Below are 23,297 nucleotides of genomic sequence, written 5' to 3' on the forward strand. Positions count from 1 at the left end.
TAATATTCATATTAAATGTATGTAAATATAAATAAATTAGGACTGTGAAATAATTAATCACACCCAAATATTAGTGTTTATTTATATATATATATATATATATAAATAAACACTAATATTTGGGTATATATATATATATATATAATGTTGCCATTCTGTACACTGAGTTTTAATAGCATATATTGATTTAACATAAATACCTTGTGCATGTGTACCTGTAAGTTTTATTCATTGTTCTTTTCATTCCATGGTTTTAATTATTCATAAGTGTGTAGTGTGATAACTACATGTCTGACTTTTGTTTAACAAACCACACAGTGTGAGAATCGTTAGACAATTGAAGAAGTTATGGTTATTTAAGTATAAATGCGCCATTGAAACACAATGTTACAAATGAGCAAGCTGCCTGTGGCAAGATGGGCCGCCACGTGCGGACGTCGACCCCCATTGGCCAGCAGCGTGGACGAGACATCTAGCCTTTATTATGGATATCTATGGTCTTGCGTAACCTGTGTGAGCAGTGGATGATGGATGAACAGCACAGCTTCACGGCAAACCAGGAGAATGCGCCGTGCAACTTTCCTGGAAGTCATTGAATGGATGGACAAAGCATGGGCTTCGGTGACAACCGAAACCGTAAGCGACGTAGAAGCGGAAGTGCCGCATCTTCTACCTCCAGAGTTAACGGAGTTATTTGAAAGTGTCACAGAGGATGAAGATTTCACTGGATTTTAGTTATTTGGAGTGACATGGACGCTTTGGTTAACTTCTTCGCATGTTATTTATGCTATAGTTATCTGAATAGCTCTTAATATGTTATGTTAACATACCAGGCACGTTCTCAGTTGTGTCATGTAGCGTAAGCTAACCGTACAATTATTTAGCCTGTTGTTGCCTCCGTTCTATTTTTATTTAAAATTGCCGTTCAAGATGACATGTCTGTTCTTGATGTTGGATATTATCAAATAAATTTCCCCCAAAAATGCGACTTATACTCCTTTGCGACTTATATATGTTTTTTCCTTCTTTATTATGCATTTTATGGCTGGTGCGACTTGTACTCCGGAGCGACTTATAGTCCGGAAAATACGGTAATGACATAATATAAATTTGATTCACTCAGTCATTTGTAATAAGTCATTTTTTTATCTAATTTCCAAATTTTTGATCATATTCTCTTTAAAAATCGCAGACTTTTGCTATTTTTCATGTAAATCCTTGGTGGCGCTTGATAGCGAAGCCGGTGAGCCCCAGCGAGCTTGGCCTCCCAAGGGATTGCGCAATCCCATGTTAACTGCGCTGGCTTCCATTCTGTGAATGCATCTTCCTGTCTCTGGATCATAAATTCAATGTTTCAAAACAGTTATGAACGGATTTTCCACAATTTAATGGATGTGGATTACGAATTGTGTTTTTGGTCATCAAACTGTATGCAGGTAACATGTTTTCGTGTTTGCTGGGCGATCATAATAGGCAAAGAACTGGTTGTAGGTGAGGCCGGCAGTTACTTTGGTCTCTAGGCAGGGGGCGCTCAAGGGGCACCGCTCCTGATCCCCAAATAGTAGACTCACACCAAGTTATGGATGTATTATTAGCGAGTTTTGCTAAACAAGTAAAGCCCTAAAAGACTCTAAACATACAGCCGGAACGGGACCTGATCAAGGAAGGCTTTCCTCCCTGGCAGTGATCTCCACTGAGACTGAGAGAGTTTTAAAACAGAAGAAGATAAAGAGGACTTTTACCGGAAAGTGACCAATATTGTTTGTGCAGAAAGAGTGCCGCATGGACTTAATTTATAAGTATAGGTAAGACAGCGATAATTATTCATGTTTTGTTTTGTAATAAAATGTGCGTAATGTGGGTTATAGGTTTTTAAATGTGTTACAAATGCAGAAATCCATCATAAGTCATAAACTGTTACCAGTCAAATGACAAATAATTTAGTTGTTTTTTTTTTTTATCAAAGAATCAATATTTTTTCCCATGTCTCTTGGTGAATGTATTTGGCACAATCAGTCTCCTTCATCAACTTTGCAATGAGTCTACTCTGTAGAGTGTATATATTTGTAAATATCACCCTGATTATGTCAGTGCTTTACCAGCTATGAACCCTACCGCACGTCACTGATCCAGACCTGTTACTTCTTTGATTCTGGCCTTGTTGACTTAACAAACCTCAATTCTTCAACTTTGTGTTTGGTTTAATCTCTGGAATTACTTGCTTCACTAGTGATGCAATGACTAATTCCAATAATATCACTAACTTCTTCACATGAATTACAGAAACTTATGATGATCCATCCCAAATCCATTCTCTAGGCATATGGTTGGTTTTCTTTACTGCATACGACTTCTCTGGGCATCAACGCTTGTGTACAAATGTACCCCAATAGCAATCCTATTTCACAATCCAATAATGGAGCGATGTATACAGCAAGATGTTCCAAATGTGGCCATTCCCTTGCCGTGTTAGGAGTAGGTATATGATTACAATTAGCAGGCATGAATTCACAGGTGTAAACAGCTGGAACGGTAGGTCTCTTTTTCGAAAACAATCCTCTTATTTGCAGAGTTTCAAGTTGTTACATGGTACGATTGCTTTCTTGGAAGACATTGTAGATCATTTTAACTGGAGTTTTATTCACGTCCAATTGATTTGCTATCTCATTGAGAATAAATGATGAATCACTCTGTGTATCCAACAAAGCATAAATCAGAACTTCTTTGTTTGGGTTTTCCTGCGTAGATACATAAACAGGCACTATCGCTGATGTCTGTGTATTACAGTTTTCATGAGTCACTTGTTATGCCAGAAGCTGATTGAATATGATTATTATTATTAATTATAATTTAGTATTAAAATTTGAATAATAAGTCATTCAAACTCAATTAGTAGCTATAACAAATATGATTCAAATGGTAGTGATGCTAGAGCTATAAGCTTGTAATGAATTATACTACTAATGCACTTCTTAATTAGCTGTTATGAACTCGGTTGTGCTGGAACACAATGATTTGATCGGGTTCTGACCGATGAGATTTATCCATCAATAGTGATACAGACTTGTGCGTTCTTCAGACTGAACCGCTTGCCCAGAATGCACCGCGGCCGCAGCTTGATTTGAGACAGCGCAAACAGAGCTCACAGCGGTAAGTTAAAAAAATTCCCTTTTCTGCTGCTGTTGTTGTTCAAAAGTACGTTTTAAGATCGTTTGAGGCGAGAATATTATACTTTTAAGCTTCTCTATGTGGCCTGTTACAGAGTTAGTGCGTAATTAAAAAAAAGTAGTGTGCATAATACCGCTGGTTATGATTTATTTTGTTTTGTGTTTATCTGACTGACGTGTGTTGCTTATTAACTCAATACTTGCTGGAATAAATTGTAAATGTCTCCCTAGGACGGCAGCAGCATATAAAATAAATAAATAAATACATTCTATAAATGTTTTTCCTATCTAAGTGAGTTTCTTCTGAGTCAGGACACGAATAATTGAGAGGAGAAAGAGGGAAAGAAAATATAGTATATGAAAAAACAGAAATTTATTTTATACAAATGTTTATCTTTGGAACAGAATGAAGGTGTAATATATTCAACAAATTATTAACAGTTACTAACATGGTTTAAAACAACAAAATAACTCATTAAGAATCTTATACAAAACAGACAATGCCTATAAACTTACAATTAAAAATAGTTGGAATGGAAATTAATTTACGCATTATTTTATGTATTTTTCCAGGTGGTTAAAAATGAAATGAAGCAGCATGTTAACATGACTAGAACTGATCTACATTAGGTCAGGTGTAGTCATGTTCACTTAAACATGCAGCCAGCTGGAGCAGCATTCTGTCTTCAGCCGCTGGATGGCCATCCTCCTCTGGGTCCACCTCCTCATCCTCCACGTCCAGCTGGTCACCTGCTACTATACTAATATTGTGGAGGATGCAGCAGAGGGCGATTACTTTTGGGGCAAACGTCAGGCAGACCTCCAACGCCCTGAAGAAGATGAAACGCCACCGTGTCTTCAGACCACCAAAGACACGCTCAATGATGTTAATCAGCCTTGGCGTGGTGTCTGTTGTAGCATGCCTCCACTTGACCTGTACCAAATATAAAATTAACTTGTAATTTAGGTAATATGCTGATCTGTCTTAATCTTCTATCCAATTGATATAATCTATGTATCAATTGTGTGTCATTGCTAGCTCTATTTAAGGACAAGAAGGTAAGAGATCTTACTGGCAAGCTGTTTCCCTATAGGATGCTCCACAGGCCAGCCAGCAGAGGGTCAGCAGCACCTCTATCTCCTGTGGCCATCCATGGACCTTCTGGATGGGCAGCAGCTGAAGGAGGAGTACGATGGTGGCCCTGTTCAGCCTGAAGGCTGGTTTCAGGTCCCCTTCATTAAAAAATATTTGGAGGATCGGCACAGAGGTGTTTATCCTCACATATTTTGTTTGTTTCTTCCTGTAAATAAAAAATGCCAAATGTTAATTGTTTTTTGTCACGTTTTCTATGCATAAAAACTATACCTGTTTAACATGCAGATTATTATAGTTCTCAAGAAAGAAAAGATAAAATGTATAGTGTTGTAAAACTAGTCAAGTATAGTAAATGTAACAAATGGCTTCCCTTCTCTGGTATTTTTACCATTTCACTGAAAAAATGGGCTGAACTAACTGCACATAATTTATAGATTAATCACTGTAAAGGTGGACAGACATAAAAATGTTTTTTTCTTTCCTTCCTTAATGATCAATGCTGTGAAGGTCGGGAGGTGCAATAAAGTAGCTTAACCCTACTGTTATTAATGTTAAAACTGGGTCTTCATTTTTATTAATATAGGAAAAATAGTCACAATTTCAACCTGATCACGTTTTTAATATCATCATCAATGGGGATTTTTTTAAAGATAAAAGTAGGAAATAGGCTGTTAATCTTAAAATGCCTACCAGTTGGCAATAGATGGGTGAGCAAAGCCTGCCTTCTGAGCCTCCTCTGCCGCATCAATCTTCTCCTTGCTCGGATTTGCCTCCTCAACTGCATCACCTCCTCTTCAGCCTGCTGGTAAAGCTGACCAACGACCGAAGCAACAACAATATTGCTCGTATCGCTCATTTTGCTTCTACAAAGTGCTGATTTTTAAAGATGTTCAATCGCCTCTATAACTAGAACAATTACAACTCCCCACAAAGAAATTCCCGCTATTGCTGGTTTTATACCCACAGTTCTGTAATTATTTTAGATATTTTTTATACTTTTTAGAAATTAATTTAAATAAAAAACGTTTTCAATAAGATATGATGGTGTAGTGTATAAATAGTTTTGAACGTTAAAGGAATGCTCAAGAGCTGCGGGTGTGATGACGTCACGAGTATACTTCTGTTCCAATGCACAATACGTGCTGCGTGCTCGCGTTCTCGTCAAGTCCGATCTTCCTGTGAGCTTACCGAGCTGTGTGAAGCTGACACCCCACCCACGTCAAAAAATTCAGCAAATAGTCTGAATGGTTAGTGCTCCGTTTGTGCAGGTTTGTGCCGTTGAAATTTTCGTTTGTGCAGTTTTGGTTTCTGAGATATTAAAAATTATTTTTTAGGTCATCTAGAGTTCACTATCCCCCCATATCGCTCCAAAACAAACCAAAGTGGGCTAGTTCGTTAGTGCTCCGTTTGTGCAGGTTTGTGCCGTTGAAATTTTCGTTTGTGCAACTTTCGTTTTTGAGAAATTAAAAGTTATAATTTTGGCCGATTACGTCACCATCCCCCCATAGCGCTCCAAAACAAACCAAAGTGGGCTAGTTCGTTAGTGCTCCGTTTGTGCAGGTTTGTGCCGTTGAAATTTTCGTTTGTGCTGCTTTGGTTTCGGAGATATTATGAAATTTACTTTCAGCCGATGACGTCATCCCAGCCCTCCGCTTCAAAACAAAGCGCTGTTTTTCTTTCTTTGCTAGTGCTGAGCTGGATCCAAAACCAAAGTAGGCTACTTTTTTAGTGCTTCGTTTGTGCAGGTTTGTGCCGATAAAATGAGCCTTTGTGCTGCTTTGGTTTCCGATTCAAACTGTATGCTTTATACTTTCAGGTGATCACCTGACCAACTGAATTGATTACACGTGCATAAATTTCACCTGCTGTTGCTGTTTCACGCTGTTTTTGAGCCTGTAAATTCTTGTCAGCAATTTAGTCTGGGACAAAGGTAAATCATATGTTATTGCCAACATTGGAAAAAACGTATGTTTTTTTGATATATTTCTACTGATAAACTAGTAACATTACTATGAAGTTGTGTCATTTACCGAGCCTGTTTTCCCCCCTACAGCGTTCTTATTAAATTATTTATATATTCCTGCTTATTGGCAAAGACCTCTTGGGAAACATGTTTTTGTTTATTTTTTTAGTTTCCACTGTTATAAGTATGCTTATTTTATACAGTGGCTTGGTTGGCACACGGAAAGAAAGTGATTATTCAACAACAGCAAGCCATGAAGTCGACACATGAAGGCAGTTTCACCACGAGTCCCATCTCATGGATCTCAGCCTCCTGACTGAGGGGAGAGGCTGGAACAGTCCATGTGCAGGATGGCTGGCGTCCTTAATGATGTTCTTCATTGGTGTAAAAAGATGTGGTCAGATCTACCGTTTGGTCTCACTTTTCTCAAGAAAGGCAGTTATTAATTTTGTATTTTTCTTTTGTCATGCATGTTATTTAAGCTGCTATTGTAAAATGTCTTATTGTTTTGTACTTTATTCCTTTAATAAATATTACGATTTATTCTGTCTCATTTAAAGAACCTTACTTTAGGCAGCAATGTCAAGTAACCCACCAATACATTTACCTTTCTCCAAAGTAATTTAATATTATCCTCTCAGAAATGAAGGGGGGAAGCACCTGCCTATACACACGCCTTGCTCAAAACCTCACGATCTGCAACCGTTATGATATGCTTATAACTTCTGAAACTATTTTACCTGTTACTTATATTGTATTTTAAAATAACTGGGCTTTTTTTAAGGTGGTTTTGATAATCCTATTCACATCGTGGACAGTTATTTTCCGCATATTCGGCAGCAAACGGGTAAAAAAAAGCTAATGAAAAAAACGGAAGTGCACAGCACGTAGGCAATTGAACTAAGTAATTTGGTTCAATTGAACCAAGTAATTTACTTTTTAACATTTGAAATGCTTCAAATCTTAATTTGCAATTTCTCACCTTAAATGTAAGAATTTTTAGAACGGCATTAAGCGTTTGGCAAATTTGATATATAAAGTCGTGAAGATTCTTTTTTTTTTTTTTTTTTTTTTTTTAAGATTCTGCAAGTTTATATATGAAGTCCTCACGCAATGCCATAGGGAGTGACGCCACCCAGTGAGCCAGTGATCTTGTCTAGGCAGCAAGAGCATTAGCCTTTAAAACTTTGAATAGTCTTGTTTATTTATTTTTTGGCTTAAAATTGACATTCTTGGAATTTTTTGGACATCTGTCAAATGAGATTTTTGGAACAAGGTAAGAGAATAAATAGTGGGATATTCTTGGTTAAATGCCATACATACAGGGCTAGCTGCCACATGGGAGTAAATCCTAGCACCAAATAAGTTATTTTTAGTCACACTTGCACATGACAACTATGTCATATTTAGCTAACTTGGCCAGGGGATCAGGAAGTTAATTTCATACACTGCAATGCATATTTCTGGAAATCCACAATTCAATTACATTTTAAGTCCAGACTTGAATTTCTTGAAACATTCTGCAAGGCTTCACAATGATTAGGTGATTAGGCACATCTGTAGACTCCAGAGCTAAGACACATTTTTAAAGTTGAACTGATACTTTAATTGAACATTAACAAGTAGTAAAAATGCATAAATGACATCTAGAATTACGTAAGACGACTAAGGTTTCGAGTTGTAACAATTCTATAATATTAATTTTTCATGGCATGACAGATATTATAGGCCAGCATGTTTGATTTAATGCTAATCAGTCTTTTTATTCTTTAACTAGATGCCTCGACAGCCATCCGTAGACAGGGATTCCCTTTTTGCAGTTCTCTGCACTTCAAAAGAGGCCATCTTTCTAAATGGCAAAATAGCCACTCCGGCTGCCACTATTTGGAGAGAACAAAGTCAGCAGCTGGAAAATAAGATGTCTCCAAAAGCCCTGTACACTTTTGTAAAGTTAAACAGACACAACATCTGGTCATGTTTGGAGATCAATGAGCAGGAAACTGATCCTGAGAGCAGTGTGGACACAGAGTTTGATTCTGGCTCCATTTCTCCTGGACTGGACAGCTGCTCAGTTTTTCAGCTTGAAGTCCCTTTTGAGGAATGGATGAAATTTGTACCTGAAAAAGTACAATACAATGACAAGTTTTCATCATCCGGCAAAAGGGAATATCTGATTTTGAAGCCAGGCACTTGGAGTCATGTACTCAACCACCTGATCTGGAAAAAAGTTAAAAGTACATGCACATTTGTGTTCCAGAGAGCAAAAGTTTATTCATCTAGAACCAGCAACTACATAGACATTAAGGGCTTCTGTAAAGAGTGTCAAGGCCATGTTAAAAATGACATGTGCCAGAGAACCAACAGTCAACAGCCCAATGGTTCTCGAGTGTTCCATCGAAGACACTGATATCTCCCTGCACACTGGCCGTTCCAAGAGGTTCATGTCTGGAGACCTTCGTGCACAGATTTCAAAAGAGCTGTGTGAGCGCAGGATGGAGCCGGCTGTATGGAGGTCAGCGAAGGCATCAGATTTGATGGATATTGGAGATCCTGAGCCAAGTCACCTACCAAATTTGGCGACCCTACGAAAAGCAAAGCAAGAGAGAAGAGATTTGGAATTAGGTGACAAAGATCCAATTTTGTCTTTGCAATTGCTAAAATATAGCACACCTCACAGTGGTTGTATAAGAGACATTGGTCTAGACAAGTTCTTCTGCCACTATTGGAGTCCAACTCAGCTCCATGTGTATAGAGCATTGTCCAAAAAATGCCCCTCTGTAGTTTGCTTTGATGCAACAGGCTCGGTTGTTGACTTGTGAGACCAAATGGTACATCTGGCCACATCTTCCTTTATCAGGGCGTTCTGACAGGGGACAATTCCTCAGTCCCAGTTGTGCAAATGCTGTCAGAGAGACACGACATTAATGCTATTGCAACATGGCTGACAGAATGGCTTCGTACGGGTGCTGCTGTACCAAAGGAAGCCGTGAGTGACTTTTCTCTGGCTATTCTTGGTGCATTGGTGAAGGCCTTCACTCCTTACCCTGATCTGAAGACGTACATCAACGAATGCTTCCGTGTGCTACTTGGGAACCAGTCTGGGAAACTTCCGCCTTGTTTTATCAGGGTGGATGTCTGCACCAAACAATAAGGCAATTAAAGTATACAGGCTTATATAAACGCAGAAAACATACCCAAACTAAAAACAATAGCAAAAAACCTGCCAAAAACAAATAATCACACGGTTAGCCTCTAAAATCGAACAACACTGTAAGGAACAATCTCCTAAAACGTTCCTTTGTCCACCTAAACTAAACCTTTAATTAGGCTGAAGGACCACTCCAATTTTTACTAGCTTTATGCATGAAGTGGGAAATATTGTTCAACTATGAACATATTGACTGTGTTATCAGCTGAAAGTATAAAGCATATAGATTGAATTAGAAAAGCCTAAAAAAAATAGACCAATTTGGTTTGTTTTGTATTGAGCTCAGCACAAAAAACGTAGCGCTCTGCAAAAACTATTGGGCTGCAAATCTTAATTAAACATTTGAGTTTACTCCAAGGTTGTCGTTGATAATTGAAAAAAATATGGTTGCTATTGCCCTGGTTATATAAGACTTGTGAATTATGAATCAAGCTTTAAAAAAAACGAAGAGCTCCAGTTCATTTTGCAGTGTCGGGCTCTGATGACTTCCACTGTCGAAATAAAATTCATAATATCTCCGAAACCAAAGCAGCACAAACGCCAATTTTAACGGCACAAACCTGCACAAACAAAGCACAAAAAAAGTAGACCAGTTTGGTCGGATTCGAAGCAAAATGGGGGGGATGGTGAACTCTGGATGACCTTAACAAATATTCTTTAATATCTTCAAAACCAAAGCAGCACAAACGCTAATTTCAATGGCACAAACCAGCACAAACGAGGCACTGAAAAAGTAGCCTACCGTGGTTTGTTTTGGATCCAGCTCAGCACCAGCAAAGAACGAAAAACTTAGCGCTTTGTTTTGAAGCGGCGGGCTGGGGTGACGTCATCGTCTGAAATTAAAATTCATAATATCTCCGAAACCAAAGCAGCAGAAAATGACAATTTTAACGGCACAAACCTGCACAAACGAAGCACTAAAAAAGTAGCCTACTTTGGTTTTAGGTCCAGCTCAGCACCAGCAAAGAAAGAAAAACAGCGCTTTGTTTTGAAGCGGCGGGCTGGGATGACGTCATCGGCTGAAAGTAAATTTCATAATATCTCCGAAACCAAAGCAGCACAAACGAAAATTTCAACGGCACAAACCTGCACAAACGGAGCACTAACCATTCAGACTATTTGCTGAATTTTTTGACGTGGGTGGGGTGTCAGCTTCACACATGGCATCCCTCAGGCTTGCCAAAAGTCAGCACAGAGAGCGGGGAATTTTCAACGGACAGATCTCATTTCTCGGCGTGATCACTGAAGGTGAAGGTGAGTACATTTTTCCTTTTCTCCAAAGTGGTTTATTTCTGCTAGACAAATGTAATTGTTTTGTTTTATCTGTTTGAGACGTGGGTCATTCACGCAACTTTCATTTTAGCCTATGAATAACATGACTGTCGGAAGTACATTCATTTTTGATCTGATCGTAGGCTAACGTTAGTCATCGCACTCGAGATTGTAGTTAGCTGGGTTGCTGAATCAAGCAATCTGATATGGATAATTAAAACGTCTCTGACCGCTGGTGGCGGCTGTCAGCTGTGTGTCCGAAGCTAAGTAAATACAGCCCAGATCAGCACTGGGCTCTCTCACCGCCGAGCCGAGTTGGCTAGTTCCGGATGTTACACCAAATTCTGCGACCACAGGGGGCGATAGCGTACATTCCTCTTATGTACACGTTGAAATATCACGTACTTCTTTGTGTTTGACGCTTACAGCTGGACGGACCGTTGCTTTGAATGTCTTTATTCTCTCGTTTAAATATATAAACCCACTATTGTGGGTTACACGCCATTTTACTGTGTGAAAATGTCTATGTGAGGGTCTCACGGGTATATTTGATAAAACAGAGATTAGGCTACTTGGCAGGATTACATTTTAATCAGCAGTGTTGGGCAGTAGCACCGTTACTATAACTATGTACCTGTCCTGCTCTATGGTCCTGCGGGGCAGCTGGGGAGTGCGCAGCGGGTGACAAGTGACAGCAGGGGGAGAGGAGTGTGAATTCATATTGTGAATCTTAATCAGCTTCAGGAAATTGCTTGACGTCATTTGTCTATTTTGCCACAATGTTACTGTTTGGAGCAGGTCTATCTTATTTTGCTCCTGTGGTTTGAACCATGTTAAAATAAACTATCTGAAGAATTTTGTCTTACAGTTTTATTGATCACTACTGTAGATAGCCACGACTTGGAGCGAAATTAGTTCATTGTTTTAAAAAAAGCTAATTGAATACCCCTTCTACATTTTACTATACAATAGTAAGGGAGTTCAGAGGGCCATCAAGCAGCTGGAGGAGGCCCAAAGTACATGGCCTGTTCACACAGAAGCCAGGATATTTTATTCTTCAGGTTTACTCTACTCTACTTTAGAAAATGAACTGATTAGTAATGTCAAAAGGAAACATAATCCTAAAATTGTGTTCTACTCAACAGACAGTATTTTAGAGTGCCGTAAGCGGTTTCACTGGCTCTGGAACAGACGGACTATACATCAGAGGCAGACGACCAAGACATGCGGCCTAAAAGAAAACTTAAGTATGACTTTTATGCATCTCTCTCTCTCTCTCTACACACACACACACACACACACACACACACACACACACACACACACACACACACACACACACACACACACACACACACACACACACACACACACACACATTCTTTAAAAAGTGGCATGCGTATGGGTCAATTTACTTTAGAATTACCATATGACAATGTTTTCATATAACAGTGTTATATACCTGCTGGGCACATAATATTCTCTGTTTACTTTTGTATTAAATACTAGGAGTTCAGTTCATTCTTTGTATCTGATGCCGATGTTGATGTCTGTGTCTTTTGTGTCTCTCTAGCAAAGGCCAAGTAGATATAATAGAGACCAGGAGGAGGAGGAAAACCTCAGTCCACCGAAAAGGAAGACTGTGTCTCTTCCCAAGGCCCCCGCTATCCCAAGACCTCCCTCCAATTCCAGGCGCTTCATTCTGATGCCAAATACAGAATGTGGGTTTGTTGAGGTCCCCTCATCTATTGAGGAGCCTCAGAATTCTCAGGTATATAATTGCATAATCATTTTATCTCTAGTTGTAAATAAATATGTTTGAAATTAGCTCTTTAGGGATTATTCAGGGATTCAGGGAATAGGGATGATTGATCAGCAGTCAGCAAGCTTTTTGACATTAAAATGTCAGATAATTTGCAGCTTTAGGCTTAATTGACAACTTACATTGTTGTTCACTAATGACAAAGTTCATAGGTTTAAAATTCTTATATTCTTTTTTCTACATTCACCTTCAGCATGTAATGAACCTGGGGTCAACCCTCCGCCAGGCAATAGAGCAACATTATGGTGACATGGCAGGGTCAGAGCAGCAGCAGAGCAGCAGCATCGCAGCATCCCACATGACCATCTTCCCTCTGAGTGATAAGCCTGCCCTGTATAAACTTGAGAAGGATCTAGCAAATCAACCAGACCTCCGTAAGGAACTGGTGAGCTGCTTTCAATTTCTTTTTTTAATTGATGTTTATGCCGAATTGATGATGGAAAATGGGACTCTTTTATTTTGAATTCCTAATTTTTTTTTTTTTTCTTTTTGTACTTAGGTCATCACTCTTGGATTGGCAGGGGGGGCAACAGTAAAAGAAACTGTGTGGCGCATTTTAAAACAGGCCATCAAAAATGACCTTGCTAAGACGATCTCATGGCGTGGCCTGAATGGCAAGGTGCCTTTTGAAAAGCTCCACCTCAGGGCAGTTGTGACAGGTAAGGATTATCCTGCATCCATATTGACTATTTATTCTATTATTATTATTATTATTATTATTATTATTTGTCTTGATTAGAATTAAACAGAATTTAATCTCCCATGCCCTTTTGGCAATGCTCATGACCACTGTTTAATGATCACGATTGCAGTTTGTAAATTGGATGAGCTGTTTGCCATGTTACTTGTACCAGATTAAGTTTTTCTGCAGTATTGTTTTTCTTTAATTTGTTATGTCATTTTCAGATGCTGTCAGACGTAACCCAATCTGTCTGGAAGCAACTGATCTGACCATTGTTGATGCTATTAAAAGGTGGTTCTACTGGGCTGGGGATCGAGAGGGGGGGAGGAAAAATCGGCTGCCAGGCTCCAGCCAAGGGCAGCCAGCAGAATAATTGTATCAATCCTTAATTTATTGTTTTAAGACATTAATTAAAAAAATAAAGTATATATATATATATATATATATACATATATAAAATGTTTGTTTCGTTTTTTATACATACAATACATACAGTTATAACACATAAATAGTACATGAGCCTAGGATACTAGGACATAGTTATCACACGAATGAATGAATGAATGAATAAATAAATAAGTAAATAGAATTAAAAATATATTGTGGCATCATTTTGGTTCAATTATGGCATCCTTTTGGATCAGTTTAGGCTAGTTTTTGGCAAGGTTATGGGTTTTTGGCTTCTCTCTGGGGTAGGTTTGGCAACACTTTGGAATTCCAAAATCCATTTTGGCTTACTTTTGGCTGAGATTTGTTCTTTATTTGGCATGCCAGAGTTGGCCCAAATTTGGGCCGTACATCATTCCAAAGCTTTTCCAAAATGGCAAGCCACATTCGGGCCAAATTTGGGCCATAAAAAAATTGTTATCTGGGTGGTCGCTCAATTTAAGCTTGTAAAAACTTTTGGCTCAAATTCAATTGTCCCTCTACTGACGTACACGACGTGAAGCGAGGAAAGAGTTGGAGAGACATTTGTCAATGGTTTGCAATTCACTCACCTGTTGCCTCCGATTCCCTGGTTTCAGCCAACTGAGCATATTTGCGAGAATGAATGAAGTAGCGGGCACAAGCTGCTTCTTCTACGTATTGAAGCACAATGCGTAGAAGAAGATAAATTCATATTACGATGAAGTGTAGAACAACACTTTTTAAAATAAATACATTTTCATGTCAATACATTTTATTTATTTATTAAATTTGCTGTTTTGATTTTTGTTTCCACAAAGGAAATGATTATTTACACGTCTTTATGGTGTGGGGGAAAAAACCATAGACATATATACGTAGACGCGTCATAGGGCGCAGGTTCGCACGTCAACGTCACCGCCATATTGTATGTGGCAGAAAAAAGTTGAGTTCTGTTATTGTGAACGTGGATCAGAGAAGATGCCTCATTCCTGTGCTGCAATAAATACACACACACACACACACACACACACACATATATATATATATATATATATATATATATATATATATATATATATATATATATATATGTGTGTGTGTGTGTGTGTGTGTGTGTGTGTGTGTGTGTGTGTGTGTGTGTGTGTGTGAATGTGTTATGAATATGATCAATTTGTTAAATCTAAACATTGTGGTCTTCATTATTTCATAAAACCGTGTCACATGTGAACCTTTAGGAACAGACTTTTTGGGTGAGTATTAAAGAGGTAAAAATAATAATATGAGGAAAAAAAAGTCCTAGGTCAAGAAAGTAAAAATAAACAAACAAACACAAAAGTGATAATGTTATGATAAAAACATCATATTATGAGAATTAAGGGGGAACATTTCCAGAATAATCACAGTTTGCAGAATTATTTCACTCCTGGAGTAATAGGGCCAGGTTAGATTATTTTAAATATTTTTATTCTTTAGGAGAATAAATTCAGGAGAATGAAGCTAAAGGGATACGAAAATAAACTTGTAATATTACAAAAAAAATACTACGAATACAAAGTATATTCAGAGATTAAAGTCCCTCTGATACTGTTTAAGTGACTGAGTAACTGCAGATTTGCCACATTTAAGATGGCGGACGCTCTGACGCATCGCAGCATAGGCAGAACCCGCCCAATGACGCGTCTACTCTTATATTATGTCTATGGAAAAAACACTGTCAGACCGCCATTACAGATTTCAGCTCGCGCACCCCCTAGTGGCAGCTCGCGCACCCCCAGGGGTGCGCGCACCACACTTTGGGAATCCCTGTTATATACAATAAACCATTAACTCCTATGAGGGATTTAACCGGCGGAGGAACTGAAAAGTGGCAGATAAAATCAAGGTTGCCGGATCGACTCCAACTTAGGTCGCATCTCATAAACAAACTATTTTACACCTGTTAACTATGATATGCTAAAATGCCACCCGAGATTCCTCGGTTCATTACCCCGCAAAAACTCGCTCCGTTTTGCACGATTAGCGTCCCTTTCCTCTGTGCGCAGGGGCGCAAAGATTGGGCCCCAGCTTCTGCTCACAGAGCAGGCGAACGGCTATGTCCCTAAAAATTTATTTTAGGGACACAAAACCTTCTTGAATCAATTCACAGCATAACATGCAGACCATCCAATACATACCTCTTTGACACCGGCATCTGGGGAGGAAAAAACTGAATACAAGAGAATTCGAACTGAAACAAATTTGCAAACTGCAAACACGTTGGAACAAGATAGTATTATATTAATAATACGTACCGCTTTATGAACTTGACGCAGACCGAAAAGAGCATCTCATGAACACGATGCAAACAAGAGGACAGAGCATCTGAACTCGATGCAGAACATAGATAAACAAGAGAACAGAGCATCTTATGAACTCGATGCAGACAGGAGAACAGAGCATCTGAACTCGATGCAGAAGATAGATAAATAAGAGAACGAAGCATCTCATGAACTCATGGACTTGTTGAGGGATGCACTGAAACCGGTGGAGTATTACCTTGGATAATTTAATGACTTGTAAATTGACTACTTGTATAAATCTAACAGAATATAATAAACCCATATTTTCTAAATCAGCAGTCTCATTCTGATCATTTAATTATACTAAAAGGATTTGTACTGGGTATTGGCGACAGCAAATGGTGTCAGTGCATCATTAATACAACAGTCACTATTTTAAAAGACCTCTTTGTTCGGTAAAGGGGTTTGCCATCTTCCATCTTCAAAGTGAGCAAGTATCCCCTGGCTTTTGACAAGAACTCCCTGGTGCTTGTCCAATTCCTAGAACCAAGGGGGACTTTGAAGCCTTTGCCTCTGAGATTGCGACTGTTCAAGATGTCAAACAGCCTGTCTGTTATCTATAAACAAGTATCAAAATTTACTAGAAGCACTAGAGTTTTATCCAACTTCTTGCATATTGTTGAATTTGAGGATGGTCATTAATTATTTAATTGTTTTTGATGCCTAAATTGAAAAAAAAATAAAATAAAAAGATAAAGGGTTAATTCTGGTGACATTCACATTTTAAATATTACCTACAGACAAACTACAAATTGAAGGTGAGCGTTAAAGGATTAAATGGGTTAAAGCAATAATTCACTCAAATGTTGAAGATGATTTTGGTCAACAATGCAAATCCCTTGCTGCATTACCTTTATGAATTCTGCAGTAGCCTCACAATCTTTGAACTTTGCATAGCCCACCTCCTGCAACGTGCAGAGCGCCACTGCCACACAGCTACTCAAAGTCTGAGCAGCCAGGGAGACCTTGATTAAGTTTAAAAGGAGAAATTAAGTGTCTATAAGCGCTACAAACATCAAAATGTATATATAAAATAAAATAAAAAACAATATAGCCCTAGAGCCCATTACTACTGCGGCCCTCTATACATTAAGCATCATACAAACACACCTTCATCTTCTGATTAGAAAAGTTCACATGCTTATCTGTGACTCTATTGGCAGCATGTAGTCCACTTTTCTTTTGGACATTGTTCAGATGGACTATGTACTTCTAATTGATACTGCCATTTATGCTTCCAATGGGGCTGTATGCCTGCAGAATTAGATTTTTTTTGTAAAGCACTATATTCTGCACAATTATGTAAATACAATCAAAATGTATAAAAGGCAGAGAGACTCAATCAGAGCAGATATTTGAAACAATGAGCATGTACCTGCAACATATTGCGTGTCAGCTTCAGCATGTGGCAAGCGTCCATCATAACAAAAACATTGTCATTGGTTACTGGATGTGGAAAATGGGTCTTCAAGGGCTCACAGGGGTCTGCTTTTAGATCGCACCCAAGTTGAGTGCACATACTGACATTGGATGCACGTCCATCCATTGTCATGCACACCACTCTTATCCGACGACGATGCAACTCTTCCAATGCATGCTCTACTAAGACTGTCTGTGATTGTGGTGTGAGGGACTTGGTTAAGTAATATGCAATCGGAGCTTTCCAATAACCTTGAAGCCCAACCACCATGAACACAAGAACTTCGGAAGCCATGTCAGTCTCATTCAATTGATCCCCCATGTCCACATATCCAAACATTGTTTGTGTCTGAGGGTCATACTGGATGTGATTTTTGATGGACATGGCATCCAGCATCAGAGTGACACATCCGTACTTGACCTCATCTTCCTGACGCCGTGTTTCCAGCATGTCCAACATCATTTTATTGAGACCAGGTCTGGCATCAAGAGAACTCAGCCACCTTAGTACAATTAAAAAGTAGACATTTAACCACCAACACAAGCATCCCAAATGTAGACACTAGATAGAGAAAAAAATTGCTATAATATCAATATGTGAGACATGAGCTGTTAGATCAGTAAGTTTAACCATTCATGATATTATTGTCTGTAGTGCTTAATGTAATTCAACATAAAATTAGACATCATGAAGAATACCTTTGCAATGAACTGGGGTGTGGCAGGTGAATATGCAGGGTATCTCTCAGGTAGTGATATGCCTTTGGACCATGCAGATGGAGCGTAAGGGCAAAATCTCTCTGGGCCTTGGTGTAATCTACGGCCTGCCTCGACAGGAGATGAACTGGAAGATCTGTAATTGAATTAGCAAAGTGATTCAGTAAGTATCTTTTTAATAGTAACTAGGAAGTCAACAAAGAACATAAAACACACAAAATATTCAATGTAATATTTTTATTTTCCCTGAATAGCATTCAAGGTTGTCTCTTAGCTCTTCATTGATTAGATTTTTCTCTTTCAATTCCTCCAGAAGAGCCCGCATGTTCATCTTGGCCCACTTTTCTCTCCTCAAGGCAATACTCTTTTCCCGCTGCAGTTTCCTCACGGTTGCTGAGGCTTCTTCAAGTTTGGCTTTTATAGCCTTAGGGCAAGCAGGCAATGCATACAAGTGGTCAGTGGCCTGCCGCTTGCAGCTCAAACCCCTCTCTCCAGTGGCTCACTGTTGTTTTGCAGAAATATAAAAAAATATATAAATAATAGTGGTATATAAATTACTTACTTTTTTAAGAATTAAATGTTAACTTTTCAATTCTGTGAGCTTAAATACAGGATACTCCAATTCTCCGACAGAAAACACAACAGCATACATTTAAGAAATTGTATAAGCTTGTCCACTTACAAGGCAAAAATATGTTTTGTGGCTCTGAAAAAAAAAGTCTGTTTTGATTGTAAAGGTTGCCTACCCTTGGGTTTAGTTTCATGTTCACACATGTTTATAAATTCAAGTTTATGAGCGATGTAGTCAGATAGCCCGTAGTTCTCAAACTTTTTATAAGATAAAGGATTGAATATAACAAACTGTTTTTAACAAGCCACATGCAAACACTCACAACATCAGGTTGAGGTACACCCTGGGACATGTCCATTGGCAGGTTGTCTTCCACTCTTCTAGAGGTGGTTGTGTTACTTGTGGCTACTAGCTAAAATTAAGTAAAGACGTTTTGAGTGTCTAAAAGGTGCTACTAAACAACACATAATATAACTTGCAGAAACAAAAACAAAAGTGACCAACAACAATTCACGGTGTATAAGATTGGTATGTCAATATGTGATTAAATTTCAATGATACACATACCCTTTGAAGATGTGCTGGAAAATTGAAAATGTTTGGCACAACACCATCTTTAAGTCGGACAGTCTGCCCTGTTCAGTCAAAATCCTCACTCCTGAAGTGCTCACTGCAAAGCAGAGTCCTGTCATTTGCAACAAAACCGTCCCTTCTTAGGGCAAGTTCCCACAGCCTCCTCATCTTTCCGTTTTTGGGAAACCTTAAAAACGTGAGAAATGTTCCAAGATGTATAAATTATTGTCAACATTTCCAACCCTTTCTCCTTCTTTCAACATTAAGGGTAAGCACAAAAATACACACCTAAATGAAATGTGTTTGGGTTAATTGTATGTATGTATGTATGCACTTGAGAATAACACAACCACACTAAACTACTTATAAAAAGTTGTCCAAACGAAACTAATACAAACTTATAAAAGCTTTGCGTCAACAACAATCTTGTAGTACTATTATGTCATAGCCCCGCTGTTCCTGTGTAACAGAGCCTGTATTGTACATACATCCACTAAGTAACTAACGATTATCCCAAATACAAATCATAATGTCATATCTTACATGTGAAAGGTGATCCCGCTGGCTCTTGTTTGACACTACGGCGATTTGAGCATCCGTAGGCTGCACAAAAGTGTGGCATTTTCCTTTTAATAAACCCAGCAAATTCCTGTAACATAATGTAAGATGTTTTGACAAACCAAATCGATTGGAAATCATGTGCAATTCTGCCTCTTCCACTGATGTAAAGTTGCTGGTTAACGTTAGCAGCTAGCTAAACTGTAACGTTAGCTGCTAACTTACTAACGTTAGGTCTCACTTCGCAGCTTCTTGTTATTAGCCAGCTAACGTTAGCAATAATCTGAGTGTTGTTGTATGTTCGTTATTAGCCTATTAACCAACTAATAACTACAGTCACATCGACAAAGATTGTAATTTACAACAAAGATTAATTGTCATACAATCGTTATTAGTGTCAGTAAAACCTATATAATTGACCAGTGGTCTCAGCCTTGATAACTTGCGCAAGTAGCCATGATGCACAACTATGCTGCACGATTAAGTCATATTTCGACAAGAAAATCTGCAATTTTGACATGTTCAAGCATCAAGATTTATAGCCACGTTCATAACGTTTGTAAGAAACCAAACTGTTTGTAAATCTGTCAAGAATTCAATGAGATAAGAGTATTTGTGTTCGTGCTGATCACTCACCTTACATTAGGTACCACAGAGCACGCCAGAAAACTTGCCTGAGGCAAGATGGCCGCCGGTGATGACGATGGAGACTGCGCCGTAAGACATCTAGCCTTTATTATGGATATCTATGATGCAAGACTGCCTTAAAGCTCCTATTCATGGAGATATCAAGTGGCTGGAGTATTTTGGTTAAGCCCTTCTCAGTTGTTTTTAAAAGTTACCGACAATGTTGAACTTATCAACACAGGCCTAGAGCGCCCTCTTGTGGTTTGGTGTGAAAATAACAGGTGTAATGATATACTGGTAATAAATAATTTCACACATAGTCGCTCCAGAGTATAAGTCGCACCCCTGGCCAAACTATGAAAAAAACTGCGACTTATAGTCTGGAAAATACGGTATATATTTTCTTTCTTTCCATGATGACAAGTGAGGCCTGGCCTCACTTGCCTCCCCTGACTGCACGTCACTGGTCTGGATGTAATCACAGCTTTGGAATCAGATTTTACTGAGACAACAGTTGAGGAGAAAAGTGTTTCACAAGAGGATATTTTCTTCTGTCATGATTTGTCTTGGATGAACCCAGAACACAGCACACGCACACACAGAGCTAGTTTCCAGAGTTTATTGAAGCAGCAAGAAGCGGATGATGAAAGCCAGAGTTATTTACTAGACGGAGGTTGCAGAGGTACAGGAACTGGCAGACGGGAACAGACAGGAACAGGACCAGGACACAAGCAGGAACAGGACAGGCATGATGTTCAGAAGACTGGAGACGAACCGGTAACCATGGACAAATGGAGGTGAGTTTATATGGTGGAGTGAGCAGGTGGAATGAGTCCATGGTGATTGAAGCCTGACAGGTGTTCCTAATCAGGACTGCACTGGAGACGGAGCGAGAAATGTTCAGTATGCAGCCTTGAGGCTGCATCATGACAGCTTCTTGAACAAGCTACAAGAAGGAAATTAAGCAGAAACCAGATGGACATCATGAAATGCCATTACCTTTTAAAGGTGACAGACCGAATCTGCCTGATAATATGTCAAGCACAATGCAACGATTAAATACTCTTGCACGCAGGTTCAAAAAAAGATCAAAAATACCACACAGACTATATGAAGTTTATGGAGGACATTATTGCACGTAGTGATGCAGAGGATGTACCAAATAGGAGGGAGTGTTACAGAGTAACACTCTGTAACACTTTAATCGGAGTGCTGTGTAGGTTCAGAAAAGCTTCAGTTGCTGTGATGTGTGATATACAACATATGTTTCACCAGTTTCATGTAACACCTCTAGACCAGGATTACTTACATTTCTTACGGTGGGAGTATGGAGACCTAAGTGTTCCGCCCTTTCTTCTTTCGTATGAAGATTCGTATGTATCTTTCGTATGAAGGTTCATATATTTGGAGCCAACTTTGGATTGAAGTACTTAGCCACACAAGGGGAAGGAAAGTTTGCAAAAAACAGCATAAGATTCATTCAAAGAAACTTCTATGTAGATGATGGACTTGTAAGCGTCTCGTCAGAAACAGAAGCAATAAAATTGGTCAAAGAAGCAAGAGAGCTGTGTAACACAGGTGAACTGAGATTACACAAGTTTGTATCAAACAATAAGAATGTGATAAAGTCACTACCGAAAGAGGAGTGTGCTAAAGATCAAGATCTATCATTTGGAGAACCACTAATGGAAAGAGCACTTGGATGATGAAAGCCAGAGTCATTTACTAGGTGTATTTCTTCTGATGAGTTTCAGTTCAAGATAACGGTGAAAGAGCGCCCGATGACCAGAAGAGAAATACTATAATCAGTAGCCTCAGTGTACGACCCACTTGGGTTTGTGGCACCATTTGTTCTGAAAGGGAAACAAATCCTGCAACGTTTGTGTCAAGAGCAAGCTGGATGGGATGAGCCACTCTCTGATCGACTTCGTACACAATGGGAATCTTGGCTTGCAGATCTTCAAACTCTGTCAAAGGTGAGAATCCAAAGATGTATTCTACCAGCAAACTCAGATGTTACACAATGTGAGTTACATCATTTTGCAGACTCTAGCGTAACAGGCTATGGACAATGCAGTTACCTAAGAATACTCTCATCAAGAGGTGATGTTCATTGTGCCGTAGTCATGAGAAAAGCACGTGTAGCCGCAACTAAAGTTACTATTATTCCCAGACTTGAGTTAACAGCAGCAGTAGTTGCCGCAAGAACTAGTGCCATGTTGAAAAAGTAATTAGAAATGGATAATCTTCTAGAATATTTCTGGACAGATTCAAAAGTAGTATTGGGATACATAAATAATGATGCAAAAAGATTTCAAGTTTTCGTAGCCAATCAGATCCAAAGAATTAAGTCATTCACGGACATCCATTTATGGCATTATATACCCTCTAAAAGTAACCCCGCAGATCATGCATCAAGAGGACTTGATGTTCAACAACTACTTAAATCAAACTGGTTCAAAGGCCCAGGTTTTCTGTGGAGAAAGGAACTACCCACTGGAAATGATATTGTTAATGAAGTCATGTCTAATCACCCAGGGTTGAAAACAGTGAATGTACTCAACACCAAAGTACAAGAAAGGAGAACGTTATTAGATGGTCTAACCAAATTATCAGATTGGAGAAGAGCTGTCAAAGCTATCGCTCGTCTAAAGAAGTTTGTGAAAACCTTTAAAGGAGTCACGCAAACAGAAAGTGTTGAGGACAGAAAAGAAACAGAGCTGTTTATCATAAAACTTGCACAAGAGAACGCATTCAGCAAGGAAATCAAAGATTTAACCCCAGGAAAGGATGTTGAACTTAAGGATAAGGCTCACAAGTTATACAACCTAAATCCATTCATTGATGAATATGGAGTACTTTGGGTGGGAGGACA

The 23,297-nt window shown here is 38.9% G+C and overlaps 1 protein-coding gene and 2 long non-coding RNA genes across 6 annotated transcripts; 1 reads left to right on the forward strand and 2 right to left on the reverse strand.

Moving 5' to 3' along the window:
• Positions 1 to 8,471: 8,471 nt before the first annotated feature.
• On the reverse strand, positions 8,472 to 10,481 carry LOC118560215. 3 transcript variants are annotated; one of them, XR_004929182.1, is made up of 3 exons: positions 10,177 to 10,481; positions 8,897 to 9,361; positions 8,472 to 8,808 (listed from the first exon to the last, which is right to left on the reverse strand). It is a non-coding gene; the product is annotated as an uncharacterized LOC118560215 (long non-coding RNA). The 3 variants fall into 3 exon arrangements; XR_004929183.1 differs by having other exon boundaries at positions 8,472 to 9,361; positions 10,177 to 10,267; positions 10,369 to 10,407; XR_004929181.1 differs by having other exon boundaries at positions 8,472 to 9,361.
• A 65-nt stretch (positions 10,482 to 10,546) lies between these two features.
• Positions 10,547 to 13,583, forward strand: LOC118560214. Its single transcript, XM_036131048.1, has 6 exons — positions 10,547 to 10,688; positions 11,852 to 11,953; positions 12,285 to 12,477; positions 12,722 to 12,913; positions 13,028 to 13,187; positions 13,435 to 13,583. Exons 2-6 carry the CDS (start codon positions 11,931 to 11,933, stop codon positions 13,581 to 13,583), a joined length of 717 nt encoding a protein of 238 aa, XP_035986941.1. The 5' UTR covers positions 10,547 to 10,688; positions 11,852 to 11,930.
• A 1,769-nt stretch (positions 13,584 to 15,352) lies between these two features.
• On the reverse strand, positions 15,353 to 17,425 carry LOC118560213. Of its 2 annotated transcripts, none has more exons than XR_004929179.1 (4): positions 17,333 to 17,425; positions 17,068 to 17,211; positions 16,809 to 16,922; positions 15,353 to 16,514 (listed from the first exon to the last, which is right to left on the reverse strand). It is a non-coding gene; the product is annotated as an uncharacterized LOC118560213 (long non-coding RNA). The 2 variants fall into 2 exon arrangements; XR_004929180.1 differs by having other exon boundaries at positions 15,909 to 15,979.
• Between the last annotated feature and the right edge of the window lie 5,872 nt (positions 17,426 to 23,297).

The sequence above is a fragment of the Fundulus heteroclitus genome, unplaced genomic scaffold (assembly GCF_011125445.2).
Source record: "Fundulus heteroclitus isolate FHET01 unplaced genomic scaffold, MU-UCD_Fhet_4.1 scaffold_409, whole genome shotgun sequence".
Classification (NCBI taxonomy): domain Eukaryota; kingdom Metazoa; phylum Chordata; class Actinopteri; order Cyprinodontiformes; family Fundulidae; genus Fundulus; species Fundulus heteroclitus.

Coding starts and splice junctions, on each gene's coding strand:
- LOC118560214 (XM_036131048.1), top strand. CDS start 11,931: ATGCGGCCTAAAAGAAAACTTAA. Junction 11,954..12,284: donor CGGCCTAAAAGAAAACTTAA/GTATGACTTTTA, acceptor TCTCTAGCAAAG/GCCAAGTAGATATAATAGAG. Junction 12,478..12,721: donor AGGAGCCTCAGAATTCTCAG/GTATATAATTGC, acceptor ATTCACCTTCAG/CATGTAATGAACCTGGGGTC.